The sequence below is a fragment of the Papaver somniferum genome, unplaced genomic scaffold (assembly GCF_003573695.1).
Source record: "Papaver somniferum cultivar HN1 unplaced genomic scaffold, ASM357369v1 unplaced-scaffold_67, whole genome shotgun sequence".
NCBI classification, from domain to species: Eukaryota; Viridiplantae; Streptophyta; class Magnoliopsida; order Ranunculales; family Papaveraceae; genus Papaver; species Papaver somniferum.
In genome coordinates, this window is record NW_020649526.1 from 1186054 (window position 1) to 1204814 (window position 18761).

General features: G+C 36.8%; 2 protein-coding genes across 3 annotated transcripts; both read right to left on the minus strand.

Annotated features, from left to right (window-relative positions):
• Positions 1–1476: 1476 nt before the first annotated feature.
• On the minus strand, positions 1477–3014 carry LOC113343800. Of its 2 annotated transcripts, none has more exons than XM_026587920.1 (4): positions 2782–3014; positions 2548–2668; positions 1951–2442; positions 1477–1851 (listed from the first exon to the last, which is right to left on the minus strand). In XM_026587920.1, exons 3-4 carry the CDS (start codon positions 2157–2159, stop codon positions 1632–1634), a joined length of 429 nt encoding a protein of 142 aa, XP_026443705.1. In that variant the 5' UTR covers positions 2160–2442; positions 2548–2668; positions 2782–3014; the 3' UTR covers positions 1477–1631. The 2 variants fall into 2 exon arrangements, with proteins under 2 accessions (XP_026443705.1, XP_026443704.1); XM_026587919.1 differs by having other exon boundaries at positions 2760–3014.
• A 2885-nt stretch (positions 3015–5899) lies between these two features.
• On the minus strand, positions 5900–8338 carry LOC113343827 (mitochondrial outer membrane protein porin of 36 kDa-like). The gene is made up of 6 exons (XM_026587942.1): positions 8201–8338; positions 7667–7777; positions 7100–7207; positions 6474–6671; positions 6096–6347; positions 5900–5905 (listed from the first exon to the last, which is right to left on the minus strand). Exons 1-6 carry the CDS (start codon positions 8336–8338, stop codon positions 5900–5902), a joined length of 813 nt encoding a protein of 270 aa, XP_026443727.1.
• Positions 8339–18761: the final 10423 nt, after the last annotated feature.

Genomic DNA, 18761 nt, shown 5'->3' on the forward strand with positions numbered 1-18761 from the left:
CTTTTTAATACCATCTGTAAGATCTTTGATGTCAGTTTTATTTGTATCAATAGAGGTTTGAATAGTTTTCAAAAGTTCTGCGATTTCAGCTAGGGTAGGAGTTTTATCTACCATTGAATACTACAGAAGAAAAGAAATAAGGTTGATGAAATCTGTAGGGTTGTTGAAATTGTGCGGAAGCTGTGTAAGGATCTGTTTCTAGATAAAAACTAAAAACATTGTATCTGCTACCAACTAGTGTAGCACAGATTAGGGTAACATGGATAGGTTTAAGTTTCGTCAGAAACTTAATAGAAAACTGATTCTAGAATCAAGATTCTAAAGATAAAGATTGATAATCAATTTTGATAATAAAAATAATAATAAGTTGTGTTCTTGTAAACAAGAGACCTAGCCTTTATATAGGATTACATGAGATGATAAAAGGAAAGAGTTTAACGAAAACTAGAAAAGGAAATACTTCCAAAGCAAATAAACTTAAACTGACGTAAGGGATCAACTGTCATAGTTGATCCATAAGCATGGGATCAACTGTTAAAGTTGATATAAAAGAAAAGGATCAACAACCATTGTTGATACAGAGAAAGATGTCCTACATCAGGGATAGTTGTTTTTTTAAGGTATCCCCGTACTCGAATTCAATGGCAGTCTACCAACACTTAATATTTTTTATTTTTTTGCGTTTTGTTGCAGATCGAGTTTCAACTGGTATTGTTGTAGCAGATATTGACTTCTCATTAATAGATTCTGTTAGAACTAAAATGCCTATTTCAGAGGTAAAACTCTATAAAAACTTACAGTATCTAGCTGACCAACAGAGCAAAGGATGTTAGGGCATCCTTATGTTTGAAGTGTTAACTTTCCTTAAAGAAAGTACCCCTTTTGGTCTACTGTCATATGTTAGAATACTAATGAAAACATAGATTACGTTTTGTTTTTGGTTTCCCTAATGTTTTAATCTTGTTTTCCAGCATATGAAGCCACTTGAATTCTGGAACTCTGCTTCTCCCTGACTTTTAGAGAAGGTGTTCTTCAGGCATCACTGCGAAAGTATGTTTTTGAACATTGTTACATTGATTAAGAGAAATAAAATACTTAAATGCGATACTCCATATATTTGAGTGCTTGTATGAGGCCCTCGTCATGTTCATGTTATCAGTTAGGACAAGAAATTGATTGAACAGTTGCATAGAGGAACAGGGATCTTGCAGTGATCATTCTAAGATTTTATGTTTTTAATCGGCAGTCAGAGTCGGATCTGTTCAAAATGTAATACCAACTCATTTCCAATTATTAAGCAAACTTGGTTCAGAACCGACGATATATTTAAGTAACAGAACCAACATTTAACTGTCAATAACCTACATATTCCTTAAACGTGTATAGCTGATAGTGGTGGTGATGCTTTGTTTCGTTTTGAAATTTAATGTTGTAACAATCTTTGTTGATAGGCAGTACGTGATATATTGACCCAATGTGGGTTCTGAGAAAGATGTAGCGAAATTTTGAATGTAAATAACAAACGACGTATGGTACTAGTTGGTAACAAAACCTTATGAAAATGATCGAAATGTAATACCAACAAGCAGTGTTTTTATTAATAACACTAACTGTGGAGAAACGGAAGTCACTCATCTGGAGCAAATAACATCTTTTCTCCCCATTGAGTTCTCAAGTTGTTTCTTTGCATGTCCTAAAGCAGTAAGAACATCAAGAACTTTTCCGCTGTTAATCTTTGGTTCATTAGTTGTTGACGTTGGCCAAATAGTAGCTGGAACTAAAGCCAACGAGTTAGTGACAAACTCGTCTGGGTTGTTTTCACTTGCCTCTTTTTCATCTATCGAAGTTTGTCTGAAAGAAGACAGAACAAACTAATATATTCAGATACAAATTTATATCTAGCCATCCCAAAACATGGAAAATGCAGTTGACTGATCAAGAACTCAATACCTCATATGGTCTGCCATTGATTCTCTGTGTCTTTCGTCTTGAATTTCACACGGTTCTTCCTGTTGAATGTTGTTTTGTCTTTCCTCTTGAAATTCTCTTGGTTCATCGTCTTTAAATTTTCTAGGTTCTTCCTTGGAAAAACGATCGTCGCTATTCTTACAAGAATGAGCTGTACCCACAAAACCCGAACTACTCGCAGTTGTTGTCATTTGATGATCATGATCTGATAAAGTACATACTGAATTTTCTCTACCTACTCTTGTAGTTGAACCATCAGAAATTCCCTCAAGTGACGTACTACATTTTACAATTTTACTAGCTTAGAAATTTGTGAATCAGAATTTTGCTTTTCTGGTTCTCTGAGATCTGAAGAACTAGTAGATGACTTTACAAGTGATGCAATATTCATAGATTTCATCTTTTTCATTAGTAACTTTAGTTTCTTGTCTGCAATTCAGTCTCTGTACTTAGTTGTTTTTCTAGCTCCATTAACTGTACCCACCAAAAAATTTCAAAATTAGTCAGAATATGAAAAGGGATTATCATACCAGATGAGAAAGAAAACAAAATGCAAAAACAATGTTGGATAAAGTTAACCTTGTTTTCCATGAATTCTGCATCATCTTTAGCTGCTTTTGAAGCTACTATTTCTGCTAGTAATCTTCCTCTTAAACATTCTAAAGTTCTTAAATTATTCTCTCCTTCCATCTCTTTCTCTCTGAAACAAAACCCACAACACAAAAACATCAAAATTCAACTCATTATCAAGAAAAACAAAAAGAGACCAAGAAATATATAAAAACCCACACCTCCATTTATTAGTTCTATTACCATCATCAACCACCATTCTCTCATTTACTTATTGATATTGCTTCGTCCAAAGTGACTGAAATTTTTCTATAATTTGGCACTGAAACAAAATATCAACCCAACTAGTAACATTTGTATCTTTTTTCCTTTTTTGAGAGACCAGGAGTGTCAGATTCACCGAAATGGAGTGAGATGAATTTAGTGGATTATAGAGAATGGAAATGCTAATATCTTTTTTTTTCAACTCTTTTCAATTTTATTATTGGGGCTGCACCCATTTGGATTTTGGGGGCTGCACTAGATTATAATGTCTAAAATATGGATGTGGGACCAAATGTATGTAAAAGTTTAAAAACACCCTCAATAAATTTTACTTATTCCCCTGTTACCCTTCCACTAATTAATCTAAACTAAATTAAAAAAATAAAATAATAAGAACTGAAATCGTAAACGGCTCACATCTTCCTCTTCTCCTCCTCTTCTCCTTTTTTATTTTTATTTTCATCAACTTCTTATTTTCTCCGTTCCGTTTCAAGATGATTAATCATCGATTCAAAAAAAATTCATTGTCGAGTAAATTCTTTCTATGAACGACGGTGAAGACGAAGGAAAATCTGAAAGGAGCGAATCTGAAACAACCCCTTAACCAGGGATTTCAAATTCATCATCTTCAAGTAAAGATGAAACTGAAGATCATGAAGTAGTGAATGAAGGAGATGAAGCTGACGCTGATACTCCTGATATAATTGCTATAAGGTATGAATTGAAAACCCCACTCTTTCTTTATGCATTTTTATGATCGTTTAATTGGTTTTGAAGAATTAAGGTCTGCAAAAAAGCAGTTTCAGAAACTGCATATGGGTGGGAGTTCTTGTGTTCCCAGCCGTAACTTTAGGACACGACTGAGAAATAATTTAGTTACGCTGGGAAGATAAGAACTCCCACCTATAATTTAGTCGATAGGATGAGAACTGAAAATCGAAAATTCCTCACCGCAATTTATGATATACGTCTAGGTTATTCCTAGCAGTATATTGTTCTGTGTTTAAAAAATACTCTAGCTGTAATAAAATATTAATAGTTGTAGAAAAAGGTTTGTTGAGACTAGTGAAGATTTTCGATTTTTAGACTTAATTTAAATACTAAAATAAAGAAAATTTAAATTAATAAAAAAATTAGTGATTCAAAATTAGTGAATTACTAAGACTAAAATTAGTGAATCGCTAAGACTAAGATTCCACCATTGATCAAAATTAGTGATTCAATTAATAACAATAATTATTCAACTCAAATGTTTAATTTGATTCTAAAAATATTGCCTAGACAAGTAGATTTTCAAAAGATTAGTTGTTAATCAAAAGCATGGGACATCAAAACCCTAGGCTAAGCATGCTCCTTCAATAAAAAAACACAACTAATTAGTTAAAATCATATAATCAATTTAAGCTCGATGCTAAAATCATAAAAGAATTGCAACTTCCTCCGTCGCCCCAGAGATTGGGTTTAGCTACTCATTAAAAAAATAAAGAAAAGAAAAAGAATAAAAATCTTAAGAACTACCATTGATGTCTGGCTACGGCTCTAAAAACTACCCAATAACTCCATGTCCCTTTTCTGACTCCCAAATACCTTACTGTTGATGGTGGTTTTTAGTTCAGGGCTAAAACCGTAAAACCCTATATTTATGTGCCTTCATTCTGTTAAGAAGTAGACCCATTTAAAGCTGATGAGTGCATGTGTCTCTCTGCTTACATATGTGTTGAGTAATTCAGTATCTCTATATACAAAATTTATTAGAATAATATTGGTGCATGTTGCAATAGTCCCCGATATTCTATGAATTTTATTTAAGCTCCTAGTTGCATTATCCATTAATCCGGAGCCTGCTAAATATCTATTTTATGTTGTGTTCTTAGCTGAACTCTTGATTCTGACATAATATGACATTTAATGCTCACTCTTAGCTGAGTAGCATCAATCTCCCGAAGTGTCTGTATCAAAATATGCACGAAGGTACGAAATGCGCAAGCTGCGGCAACGAAACCAATGTTGCGCTACTGTAAGAGTAATAAATGGCACTAGTGGAACATAAAAGTTCTGTGACCGCCAGGACAGGTCATATATATGAATTAAAGTACTTGTTTTTGACGGTCTCTGATGGGGTCGTGGATAAAGCGTTTTTTTTTTGTACGACCAGAAGTCGTGGTTCTCAGAATATCTACTGATTCTAATGGTAACGAGGTACAGACCCATTAAACCGGTCATAGATATAAATTATAATAGAAAAAAAATATAGATTCAAATTTGCTGAAATGCCTGAATGGTTGAATCTGAAATAATCTTGTTGAACATCAAATGAAACTCAAATTAAATTCAAATAGAACCCAAACTGAAATTCAAATGAAACCAAAACTAAAACTCAAATTCAAACTCAAACTGAAAATTCAACATTCATTCATTATATCCATTAGGTATAAAATTATACAAAAAGGGATTGAAATCCTAAGTTCAAAGCAATACATATGTCCAAGCTAGCTAGTAAGTACTACGATTAAAAAACATGACTAACTAATAGACAATTGATTAAACAACAAAATGATAAACTCCCCCCAACTTATAATGGTGTATCTGTAGCAAAAGTAAGTTATGATTCTGAAAAATAGAAGAAATAAAGGGATATAAATGTACATCGCCAAAGAAATCGGATATGATAAGTATGACTTACCGATATATAGGTGATGGGTATGGTCACTTCCTTCAAATTAGACTTAAAACCATGGCTACAACAGATGATATATTGATTAGTCAAGAAATTGGATGGTACAAGCACAAGGTAAACACCAAGTGAAGAGACAACACGCAAAAACAGAAGTATGATGATGAAATCTTTAAGAGACAACACCAAAAATTATAATTATGCATCTAACTGACATGTTATGGATATTAATTATATTTCAAGGATGTATTTCTCAATCCTTCAGTGAGATATAATCCAACAGTCTAAATTCAATTCCATCATTTGAACATAAAGTTTGAGCCTAATTAGATTTAGGGAAAATATGAATACCTAGTAAGGAAAACGAGAGCCAGTGCGACTGCTAAAGATTTTAATAGACGGTTGACCCAATTGTACCCATGATCATACCTGAACAATTCATATTAGAAATTAGATATTAAGCATCACATTCTCAGTTCCTAATTGTGACAGTAAAATAAATGTGTAAAATGTAAAACAGTCATACAAGAAACCAGTATTATTACCCGAGCTTTTCTATAACAAAGACTAGATTGGTTGATGAAAACTTAGTATAATATTATTGGCTACTCTAACTCACCGTCAGTTGGTTAATTAAGACGGAGAAGAGGGACTTTGGCTTCCACTCATGCTGGATAAGAGCACTTGCCTTACCATGGTTGTTGATCCTAGCCTTGATAGAAGTCAATGGGAACAAAGATTTCTGGGTACCGGTGGTTGAGGTGTTCTCATTTGTACTGAAACTATAGGCAAGCTCGGCACCAACAACTGTATTGGTCAAGGGATTGTCAATGTGGCAGTAAGAAGCATTGAAAAAAACACACACATCAACAAAAGAAAACAAGGAGCCTGGCAATCAAAACAAGAAAAACACTGAACAACTAAAAACAAAGTGTTTGTCATCCATATCAGCTATCTATGAGTTTTACTTCTTAAAGAGCTCAAAAGAAAATACTCACAAAGTGACAGCAGCAATCAGGTCAACATTTGTGAAGCTCACTCCAGCATTGCATTTGGTGAGGTTAACGGATGCAGTGTCACAAGAAAGATCAGTACCAAGAGAAAGAAGGGGTGTTTTTACAACTCCAGAGAAGTTGACCACGGGGTTTGCTGTCAAGCCAATGCTAGTGCTGATGCTGTTGTACTCATGTTGATACTGAAGCTCGAGTTGTTACCATCCAAACCACTCAGAGATGTGATTATCACTAACATAACCCTCATGTTACGATCATCAAAAACACAATACATCAAATCGTCATTTTACTTCCCAGCAAAATATTACTAGATTACAAAAACAGAGTAAGATTAAGATCTGCACCTTTTAAATTTCTAGTCTGAATCAGATTAATGTTAACAGATGCATCTAGCAGATTACAAATACATGGTAAAATAAGCAAATATATTTTTGATTTAATAACCCATCGATTCTGGCAACAAATTCAGACAACGAGAAGAACTTGATCAACATTCGATAAGATGAGATGAACCGAGAGTCAACAAAATGCATTGACTAACAAAGGAAAATCTAGTCTAATTTGTGCAGTACTCAACAATGTCTACCTATAACTAACATAAAAAGTTAACCGAAAGGTGAAAACCAATTACCTTTCCATACCTTTGATCGGTAACGAAAAAATTAAAAATTGCCTTGAGACCAGGTGCATGATCGTCGATTGAAACATTTGCGGAGAGCTGAAAGTGTCAAGATAAATCATGTACATTAATATATTTGAAAAAGATACAAAGAAACTAATTCATATTGGTGAACTTGTTCGGTTGTAGACTGGCAATGAGTGGACAGGCTCTCATGCATATAAGGAGGATCTAGTCTAGGAAGGTTAGCAATGTGGGACTAATCCTCAACACGCCCCCTCCACGTGAAGGGCGAACCCTTACACGTGGACCGCTGCATGAGTGCCTGCCCACGTAGGGTCTTACTACACATAGAGGGCCTAGGCCTAACTCTGATACCATAATAGCACTTGGGATTCCAACTCAAAACCAATTGGAAATGAGTGGAGAGGCTCTCATGCATATAAGGAGGATCTAGTCTAGGAAGGTTAGCAATGTGGGACTAATTCTCAACAAATATATGTGTACAACTACAACAAAGTAAACATCAGTCAACTATTAAAAAAAACAACAACTTACCCTAGAGTTTGTGTCAACTTTGACATTAGTCGTGATATTCTTGTTTTTCAGCTGAGTGTTAACATCAGCTATAAACAACTCACCTTTCTTAATTCCAGTAGAAGTGATTTCCTGCAGCAGGCAAAGAAAGAAATGAGTGAACGGAAAATGAATAAAAATATGCCTAATTAGTTATATAAAACCAGGCCCAGATATTCACGCAGATAGCAAGAAGATATTAACTTATTATGTTAATTTCTCAAAGCTTCAAAATCAATCCTCAACTAAAATCAAATTATTGCATCTACAGTCTTCTCAACTTACAATTTAATTCATCTACAAGTATTCAACAAACTTTGTAGGGAAAACTAGAGTAAACATATCACATTCACAATAATATTGCGAGTTTGTTGTACAATTTGAACATATGAAACAAACCCATAGATCAACTATTTGTAATAAACTTGCAATCAAAATCTTGAAATGAACCAAAATTCCCATTAAAGTTAACAGAAACACATACCTATTCCCTTAGATGGAGATCTTCAATGCTACCTGAAACAAAAAGATACCATGAACCCTTTGAGCACCTCTTTGAATCTCCACCCTTTGTAAATCATACACTACCTTGATTTCTTTTACACTCACCTTCTCGTCGAGCTGTGTGGTCCACCGTGAGAGCTTTAGCCACATCACCTCTATGCAGAATAGCCACTTCCTAAACCATGTAATTATACCTCGCTCACATAAGGAGCTTCCTTATAAATGTACGATAAACTGAAGGGACACTACAATCAACATTTAATGGATCCATTTGCGTACACCTCAAACTAAAATGTACGATAAATAAGCGAATAAAAGCCTTTAGAGCATCATTAGTCTAGTATAAACCTGCAAAGCAAACGTAAAGAGAACATTATTATTTATGTAAATTAAACATCTAATTTTAGGTGGAAAGTATTTTGCAAGTCATGAATACGCTACTTAAGTATTCTACAACGCAAGGATACTTTCAAGTAAAAAGTTTTCAATATAGTGAAATAAGGACTAATCAACATCTTAAGAACAAAAATTAAGGAGTTTTAAATCTAAAAACTCACTTTCCTTTACTGCGAACTTCGTCTCCGTCAAGCATAACACATTCCCGAGCACCGCGCAGGACTGAAGCAGGACTTATCTGCAAAATTTCAGATGAAACTAATCACAATAGTGAACTGAGAATGGGAAAATGGTTGCAGAGTTAACATACATAAATATTTGAGATGTTAATGCAGTATTATTACCTCCCTGCTTGTTCTAAAAGTAGTAATCTTCTGCCATCAGCTACAAGACCTTTGAACCACAACAAAATAATCTCAGAAATGGCTAACAAGTGTAAACTAGTTTTTGTACCACATTGAGAATATGGAAAACATTATACTTACATGGAACCACCACCAGCTTAACCTAATACTTTGAATAAAGACACTGCAGTTGATGAAATTCCATTTGCAGCTCCTTTTGGCACTAAGACTGTTATCAAAATATCAAAGTTATAAACCCATCTAATGTAACAGGTAAAAGCCGAGATAAAACGAAACCAAGGGTGAGCGAGAAACATACTACTGTGGTGTTTCATAAGATGACAAACCCAGTGAAAATAGATGTTTGGTAGTCATTTAGAACCCACATACTCAAACTCCATGCCTACAAAAACTGATATTAGTCATTTAGTTGTTCTAACAGACCCATCATCAAGACAGTAACAACATTTTCAAATAACATCTTGGTCAAAACAGATTTCTCATTAACTCTATAAATCAAATTTTAACCTAATTTTGTGTCAACTCACAAAAAATTAGAGTTTTTGCCCTAAAAACGGAGCAAGCATGATATCTTGATCCTGATTGGTCGAGACTAAAACCTAAGCAAGATAGGAATAGATCTAGTAGGAGCAAAATCCTACCAAAAGTTGGAAAATAGGGAAAAAGGGAAACCGCGACTAATTTGGGCAATAGCAAAAGGGGCACGGCCGCGCCACTTGTCCGGTCGACTTGCCATAGCTTGCGCCTTCCATGGCCCACCGGCCTTTCTCCATATCGATGTCCACGGGCCCCTCTTTCCTATCGGCCAATCGTATCGCTTCAAAGCTACAAGCTCCGCTTTTAATTGTTACTGGAAGTAGGCTGGCCTAAGCGCTTATATTTCTTAAGAAAACAGATCTTGTCCGTCCAAGTCAATCGCAAATTGATCACGAACACACGACTTGGCCAGCTCCATTAGCTAACATAATCCCTTATAAACTCGGAAAATAGGGTGCTGTTATAAAAATCAGCCACCCATCTATTGCCTCGACCAATTACATCGCTCCTAGCCTACCTGCTCCGCTCTAAATTATTGGCCAAAGTAGGCTAGTCAAGCTTCTTGTTTATATAAGAAATTCAATCTAGACCGTCCAAGACAGTCGCAGAACGATCACGACCACACGACTTGGTCGGTCAACTTAACAAGCTTCGCGCTCTCATAACATGACCGCGTAAGCTCCATGACAGCTACCTACGGGCTATCTACTATTTCAGCCAATCAGGTCACTCCTAGCCTACCTTCTTTGCTCTGAATTATCGCCCAAAGAGGGATAGTCACGCTTCCCATAGGGGTCTTAATTAGGTTAAACGATAACCATAAACTGCCGCAAATCATCTGAACCATCCAAGTTGACCGGATAGTTTGACCGGCTTAGATGTAATTTGGGTCGACCAATGAGGTGCCATGAGCACTATCGGCCATCCCTCTCCTAAAGGGGCCGATCACCTCATCCCCATTTTGCATGTACATTCCTCAAATGGTCGATAAATTCAAGCCGGTCACATGATGTAATGTTTTTGATGATGTTGTAGTAATGAGGTTCAAACTCTCGGACTTGTGAAGATTAAATTTAAAGATTTAATAAAATTATATACAAAAATATTAACAAAGTGGGCGAGAGGTAACCAAGACACTAGAATCCACTATTACACATGAATGATGTCAAATATTTCATAACTCTAATTATCCTTTTAATCCTTTATTTCTTAATCCACAAATAATCAAACATATTCTCAAAAATTAATTGTATCCCTTAAGCATAGATTATCTAACCAAAGCATAACCTATCTAATTGAATCACAACTAATGAAGAAAATTATGTAAACTTTTAAGAACTCTGCAAAAGCAGTGATTGAGTGAATTATAATTAATATTAGAGAAAATGAAATAGTTACCCATTGTTCATGTGTGAATAGCTTCATCCATTGCCTTGGTTACGAGAGAATTAGCCGCTCATCATGTTGGAAAACCTCTCAAAGAATTTCATTGATGCTCAAAAATGGTTTACAAATGATGAGAATATGAGAAATACAATAAAACCGGGTTTGTAACAATTATATTTGTTACAAACCAGAGAACTACGACCCTCAGTGACAAAATAAGACTGCTGGAGCTCTGTCGCAAACGCTGTAGCAAATAAGTCTGCCTGATGTACGACCCATAGGTGTGAGTCGTTATTATTGTAGCACAACGACTGCTGGTGCAGGTCCGTTCTTCGTGTTCTTCATGTTCATCAGCAGCAGCAGCAGCAGAAACCGAGTTTGGGAAAACTCGAATTTCTTCTTCTCTGGCTCTCCTCATCCCCCCAGACTCTCGACACCCTTTCTACTCAACCCCAGCAACCTATTTATAGCCAACAGACCCATCGAATCTCGCTCATTCACTCCATATAATTCTCTTTAGCTCGGCAGTAAAGAAAATATTTTTGGGAATATTTTCTTTCCTGTTTCATCTTCTCACGCGTTTTCAAGCCTCCAAATTACCATATTTAACTCCTTCACGCTCCAACAGGCTGTGAGGGTCTTCCATGCACGCACAAAACACGTTGAATCTTCTCCAAATCACGTGAAACCCGTGATACACACGAACTGCCCTGTTTTCAACCCGTGAATGGTTTAGATGATTCTAGCCAATTCTGGTCGAACCAAACGCCCACAGTGTGTTTAATAGGCCATATCGCAACTATCTACCAAAAATCAGCCATTGAATCTCCCTAGAACACGTTCAACAATTCGATCAAAAATCTGCAGAAGTGTTCTCCATTTTCCCGCCAAAAACAAAATTCAAATGGAGAAGATGACCTCCCCCTAATCCTGTACTGGAGTGCGAATAGCAGATGCCTTTTGGGGTGACCTGGGGTCCCCCTTAGTAATTGAGGTGCCCCTTATCCAACAGTGAGAGTCCGAATAACACGTGTCCTCCGGGGCTTTTACCAACTTTTCGAGCCGAATTTTCCAAAAAATGTTTATTTTTCAAAGGTGCCTACAAACACATAAAACACCAAAATTAGTACAAACTCGAGTGCCAACAATATATAGTATTGAGATCAAATTAAACACAAAAATGTGTCTATCAAATACCCCCAAACTTATTATTTGCTAGTCCTCGAGCAAAATTTATTTTTGAAAAGATAAAAAGACTACATTTAGCACGTGCAGCAGGCCGTTAAACTGCTAGGTGGCCCTAGCGGCGGAGTGTTGTCTCAGGAGGGTTTACCAGAGGTGTACCCACAAAACCTTTACTCCTAATTGGTCACAAGTATCCAAAGAGCTATGAGGACATACATATTCTCAACCTATCTCCAAGTAAGTAGAATGTCAGAGAAATTAAAGGTTTCAGCTCTAAAGCTGACTGAAGAAAAGGGGAGACACATCCACACCACTGCTAGATAAAGAGATATCCGCTACACAGCTAGATAAACATTGTAAGATGCGTCCGCTGCTTTACAGCTGGATAAGATTAGGAGAGAGATAAAAATGAGAGGGACATCTGCTACACAGTTGGACTAATTACGTGTGATGAGTTAAACCAGTGCTAGAAAGATTTTGTGCCACATTGAAAGCAGACTAACAAAGAAACCAAAATGCATCTTTCTTCGACTCTCTCACAGTGCTCAGTAGAAACAACGCCTTCTTCGGTCTTCAACTGTTGATGATAAACTCTCGAACCTCATAGAACCTTGACAATTAACTCTTCTCTTCGATTTCTTGCTTGACTTATAAATTTCTTCTTCCCTATGGCCTTATTGAACAAAAAGAACGTAATGATGTTTTTTTTTTTTTTCTTCATTTTTTTTTTTATTTTTGAAAGCAAAAAATTACAAGACAAAAATTTACATGGCCATGAGAGAAGGACTTTCAAAACTTGGATCTTCGCAACTTGTGATGTCTTGGTATCATGGATTCTAACAACTTATATCATTTTCTCTTATAACTTCAACTTTGATTTTTGAATTATTCTCTTCTATTGTTGCTTCTAAACCTAAAACGTCTTCAACTTTCTTCATAGATTTTGATGTCGCTCCGCTTGTTGATGATGATAAGTTTCTACTGAAAGAGAGTCGCAATACAGTAACTAAGACTACATTGTGAGGTTGCTTTGTCTTTCTGGCATTTCCCTGACCTACTTGCCTTTCCATCATGTATGGTTAGGTCCATCACGGTTACCCTCTAAAAGGAACAAGTTCTCTCCTGAATTTCAAGGATCTCAATGTCTTTTTCTCTAATGTCTCAATAAGTTGTTATCTCTAGCATTCCAATTTCTATCTTTTCGGTGAGAAACAGTATGTAAACTTAGATAACCGGATACCATGTGACGCTAGAAGTTTCAAAAGTGCAACTAAAAAGTTTCTCCCATACCCCCAAACTTAAATCTAACATTGTCCTCAATGTTTAAAAGATAAAATTAAAAGCATATGAACAAGGAGAAACTGTTACCTTTTTTTTGCTAAGTCAAGAAATTGTATTGATAAAAAAGTTATTTACAAGATAGATATAGGAGAAAAGAGATCAATGTGACCCCAAAAACTCCTAAAACCTATTTAAAACGATAATAAATTACATTTGGGAATTCAATTGAACTTAAGAAAACTGGGCGACCTTCAAAATGAATACCAACCCCATCCTCTAATAAACAACCACGCTTTTCCATGGTATCATCTGCAAAATTTGCCTCTCTAAAGGAATGTTCAAAACGAATTGAACCATATAAACCTTTAACTTCCATCCATCTTTGCCTAGCAAACCAAGGAACGTTATCTTCTTCCAAAGCCTTCAACACACTTGTAGAATCTGATCTAATAACAATGCAATCATATCCCCACTGAACTTCCCACTCCATACCCACAATAATACCATACAATTCAGCCAAATAATTAGAAGTAACTCCCAAGCCAATACACATAGCACCAACCACCTCACAATTTGCATTCCTTGCAACAACACCAGCTCCCGCCACCCCTGGATTACCTCTTGAGGCGCCATCCGTGCACAAAAGCAATTCATTAGCATTAGGAGAAAACCAAAAACACTCCTTAGGATCAGTAAACTTCACCTTTCTATGCCGAACTCGAAAAAACTCCAGAATTCTCAAGTCTTCCAAAGAATTATGCATAAAACTCTTCATTCGAACTGAATATTCTTGCATCAAATTAAAAACACGTTTTTGAAATAAAGACCAACAAGGATTCTTCTTTTCATACACTTTTTTGTTTCTAGTGAACCATAATTCTGAACGCACAACCAAATTCACTACCAACCACAAATCCTTAACAATACCACTATGATTTTTTGCCTCATGGTAAGAAGTAATAATATCATAATGAGGTTTAATGTTGAAAATACCTTCAATCCACTCCCAAGCTCTTTGCGCAAAATTACAGCTCCAAAGAACATGTTGGAGAGACTCCTCCTCAATCTGACACACACTACATTTGGATGCAAGTTGAAATTTGAATCTGATGCGTACCTTATCAAGAGTTGCACACGCACCACGAATAAACTTCCAGTTCTGAGCCGCCAATGAAGGATGCACCACCCTCTTCCATAACAGCCACGCCTCCCTCAAAATAGGATATTTCTTCCTAATCAACTCCCTTGCTGCCTTGACAGAAAATTTACCTTTTAAATCAGGCATCCAAATACGCCTATCCACTCCCATATGAATTTTTGGTAAATCTTGTTGTACCACACCAGCACTTAAGATGAGCTGCAAATGAACTCCTTGAATCTTCCAATCACCTTGCACAATAATATCACATACACGAGCTGATCTGTCTAAGTCCGTGCGATTTAAAACATTAGCTAAGGTTGTATTTCCATACCAAATATCAAAGAATAAAGAAGTATCCCTACCGTCTCCAATAAAACACTTCGTGTTATTCACCATCTCCTTATGAACCCAACGAAGACCAGGAAGAATAGAAGATTTCACCCCCGCCATCTTAATACGACCATCCCTACAAGTGAATTTGGCATCCAAAAACCGAGCCCACCTCTTACGAGAAGATTTTATAGACCACCACAATTTCATCAGCAAAGCTTTATTCATAGTCCTTAGGCTAGTGATCCCAAGACCACCTTCCGTTAAAGGACTACAAATCTTATCGAAACCTACTACAAAAGCTCTAGAAAGGTTGGAATCACCCGACCACAGAAAATTACGAATCACACGCTCACATTGAAGAGTTAATTTTACCGGCCATTTGTACACAGCCATGTTATGAATGGAATATCTCGAAAGAACATTCTTAACAAGCACAACTCTATCTTGAAAAGATAACATCTTACCTTTCAGAACCGAAAGTTGATCCTTCAACTTATCAACAACGTTGCTGATGTGACTATACTTTACCACTCCCGGCATCACCTTAACTCCCAAATACCTATCAGGAAAGTTAGAAATTTCCATACCCAAGAAGGTAGCAATGGTCCGGCGCCTACTCAAAGTCCCACCACCAAAGTAAATCTTGCTATTCTCCCTACAAACCCTTTGACCTGATGCTTGCTGGTAACTCTCCAAAAGTTTCACCAAATTCTTCACACTCTTCATATTTCCCTTGCAAAAAATCATATCATCATCAAGAAAAAATATGTTGGAGCAATACCCTTACGCTTTACCATATAAGACATATCCTTATTGAAAGAGTTTAGTGATGTTGCGGCTAAGCACATCCTCAATCAAAACAAAAATAAGAGGAGAAAGAGGATCCCCCTGCCGTAAACCCCTATTAATCTTGAAGTAACCCTCCGGACTACCATTAAGAAGAATAGAAATACGCGCCGATTCCAGAATTTTCCAAATCCAAGAGCACCAATCTTCAGAAAAACCATACCTTCTAAAAACTTCAAGAACAAAAGACCAGCTCACAGTATCAAAAGCCTGAGAGATATCAAGCTTCAATCCAAATTACCGTCCTTCCTTTTGATGTGCAATTCATTCACCATCAGCTAAACTAATATTCTCATGGATATTCCTTCCCTTCATGAAAGCCACTTGCTCTTCAGACACCAACTTACCCAACACACTACCAAGCCTCGTAGCCAAGATTTTAGTAAAAATCTTAAAGAAGAAATTACTTAAACCAATCGGCCTAAAGTTCTTCAAACTAGCAGCTCCCCTAACCTTTGCAAGCAAAAATAAGACTAGAATTAACCCCATTAGGAATGGTTTTAGAAGACCAGCAATAAGTAACCGCTAAAATCATCCCTATGAATAATCTCCCAACAATGTCTATAAAAACACCCCGAGAAACCATCAGGACCAGGCGCACTATCAGCTCCCAAATCAAAAACCGCCTGTTTAATCTCATCACAAGTAGGAATAGCATCCAACATATGCGACTCTTCCACAGTAATAGAATCATGATCATAATCAAAAAGAGTTTCACTTACCTGACTATCGTCACCATTGAATTTAGCCTGATAATAAGAAACCACATGAGCACTAAGATGAACCGGCTCGGTAATAGTACTCCATCTTCAGCAACAAGCTCCGAGATTGTATTAGCACTTCTACGAAATTTAATAGAGTTGTGAAAGAAAGAAGTGTTACTAGAACCCTCCAACAACCACTTATTTTTAGATTTTTGCTTTAACATTATATTCTGCTGCCTTTGAATATCTTGAACCTCAACAAGAGCATCCTTCATATTACTAAGTTTAGAAACATCAAAAGGATCATCATCTGAATTTCTACTAGCTACCTCAAACTTAAGAGTTGCTTGCTTTAATCTAGCATTAACATTGCCAAAACACATATTGATTCCAAACTTTGATAGCCTCCTTCAACCGCTTTAATTTGAATGGAAAAATAAAACCATGATTACCATACACCGACGCCATCCAAGATAACTCCACCATCTTCAAAAAATCCGGATGAGAAAACCACATCTTCTGAATACGAAAAGGAAAACCAATAAGAGTCGAATGATCAGAAACTTCCCTAGGAAGAGATTTACACCGCCAATTCGAAAACTTAGACAACCAAGGTTCGTTAATAATAACACGATCCAACTTACTAATAATTCTACCAACACAGGCCTGACCATTGGTCCAAGTAAACTTAGACCCCAACGAATCAGCTTCAAACAAGTTATTATCCTCCATCCAATCAGAAAACTCATTAATACAAGAGATACGAGTTACCCTACCCCCTTTCTTTTCATCTTGACGAAGAACACAATTGAAATCACCCATAACCAACCAAGGAGTAGTTGCGTCAACAGAAGCAAGTTGACTCCAAATCCTCCTTCGAAATACTTGAATATAACTAGCATGAACAAAAGAGATAAAAACCCCCTCAGTTTTAACCGTAATGGCCTTCCTAGACATATTAATCACCACCGGCTCCTCAATACAATCATCCCAAAGAATCCACAAATTACCCAAAGAACTAGAAGTAGAATTATGAATTGCCTTCTTATTATAACCAGCCAAATTTAACCTTATCATAGCATTGTCAGTGTAACGAATCTTAGGCTCAGCAATACAAAGTACAACCGGCTTGAACTCATGCACCAACTGACGCAACTTATTACCCGCTTCCACCTTCGCCACCCCATTAATATTCCAATAGACAACTCTCATCAGGAAACACTCTTCTTATATTTATGAATAGCTTGTGGAATCTTGCTAGGAATCCTACTTTCTAAAACAGGTGAGAAACCCTTTCTAACTCGGTTTCCCAAAGCATTCACTTCAGAATCCGAATCTGATTTGGAATCATTAAAACGTTGCTGAGAAGAACTAGAACTTGTAAGCAAAACCCGGCCTGGTCTCCTACTTTTCTTTGGCATATCCACTGGTATTTCCGCCCACTTAACACCCTTAACACCTGATGAAGCTTTTTCAGGCGTCAACTCTTCATCCGAACTACCTCCAGAAGAGTTTTCAGCAGCATCCGAACTCCCTCCAGAAGAGTGTTCAGCATCATCATTATCAACACCCAACTCATCATTCAAGACATTGAACTTATTAAGAGAAATCATGATAGAAGCTTCAGCAACAGCTCTGTAGCTTGAGGTATCCTCAATATTATCAACCACCCTGTCTTGCAATGACTTATTAACAGCCTCAACCGGCGTAAAAGAAGAACTAGCCTCATTCCTATCACTAGAGTGATTAGTTCTTGCCAATTCACCACTCTTAGCTGACTTAGCTGAGGTTGCAATTTCAACCATTGACAACCCACTAGCCAAACCCTTTTTCAATGCTAACGCCTTCTTAGCCTTCTCAAAAGCTTCAGACGCTGCATGTAAATTGGCTTCAGAAGACGCTAATTCATTCTCTAGCTGAATAGTTTGCTCCAAACCAACAACACTCTCCACTAAACCAGCTTCAACCACCCCATTCACCACAACTCCACCATGCCCTACAGCAAGAGCATCATCCACATTATCACCAGCACCGGTAACAACCTCGTTAACCACAACAGCACCAACATTCACACCACCTACAGCAGCGCCAACACCAGCGTTTGTACTCTCACCAGCCTTGGTTGCATCCTCTCCAGCACCTCCCTTACGGTTTCTCCTATTACGCACATTCTGTCACTCCCCTTTCGCATCAGCCTTAGACGATTTATCATCATTCTTTGGTTGTCTTCTACATTCATCATCATTATGACCAATTATGCAGCACTTCATACAAAATTTAGGTGATTTTGGAATATCCAAATATTGCCAAAACGTCCTCCCCCCAGCTGTTATCTTAATTCTACTTGGAATATGTTTAGCAAAATCCACATCTACCAAAACTGAGGCAAAGTTTCCATA

What these genes read in the sequence shown, in the direction of transcription:
- LOC113343800 (XM_026587920.1), bottom strand. Translation starts at nt 2,159, where the DNA reads ATGACAACAACTGCGAGTAGTTCGGGTTTTGTGGGTACAGCTCATTCT. An exon ending in TCAATGGCAGACCATATGAG is followed by an intron (nt 1,852 to 1,950) that starts GTATTGAGTTCT and finishes GTCTTCTTTCAG; the next exon opens with ACAAACTTCGATAGATGAAA.
- LOC113343827 (XM_026587942.1), bottom strand. Translation starts at nt 8,338, where the DNA reads ATGTGGCTAAAGCTCTCACGGTGGACCACACAGCTCGACGAGAAGGTG. An exon ending in ATGGTATCTTTTTGTTTCAG is followed by an intron (nt 7,778 to 8,200) that starts GTAGCATTGAAG and finishes TGCCTGCTGCAG; the next exon opens with GAAATCACTTCTACTGGAAT. An exon ending in AAGTTGACACAAACTCTAGG is followed by an intron (nt 7,208 to 7,666) that starts GTAAGTTGTTGT and finishes TGACACTTTCAG; the next exon opens with CTCTCCGCAAATGTTTCAAT.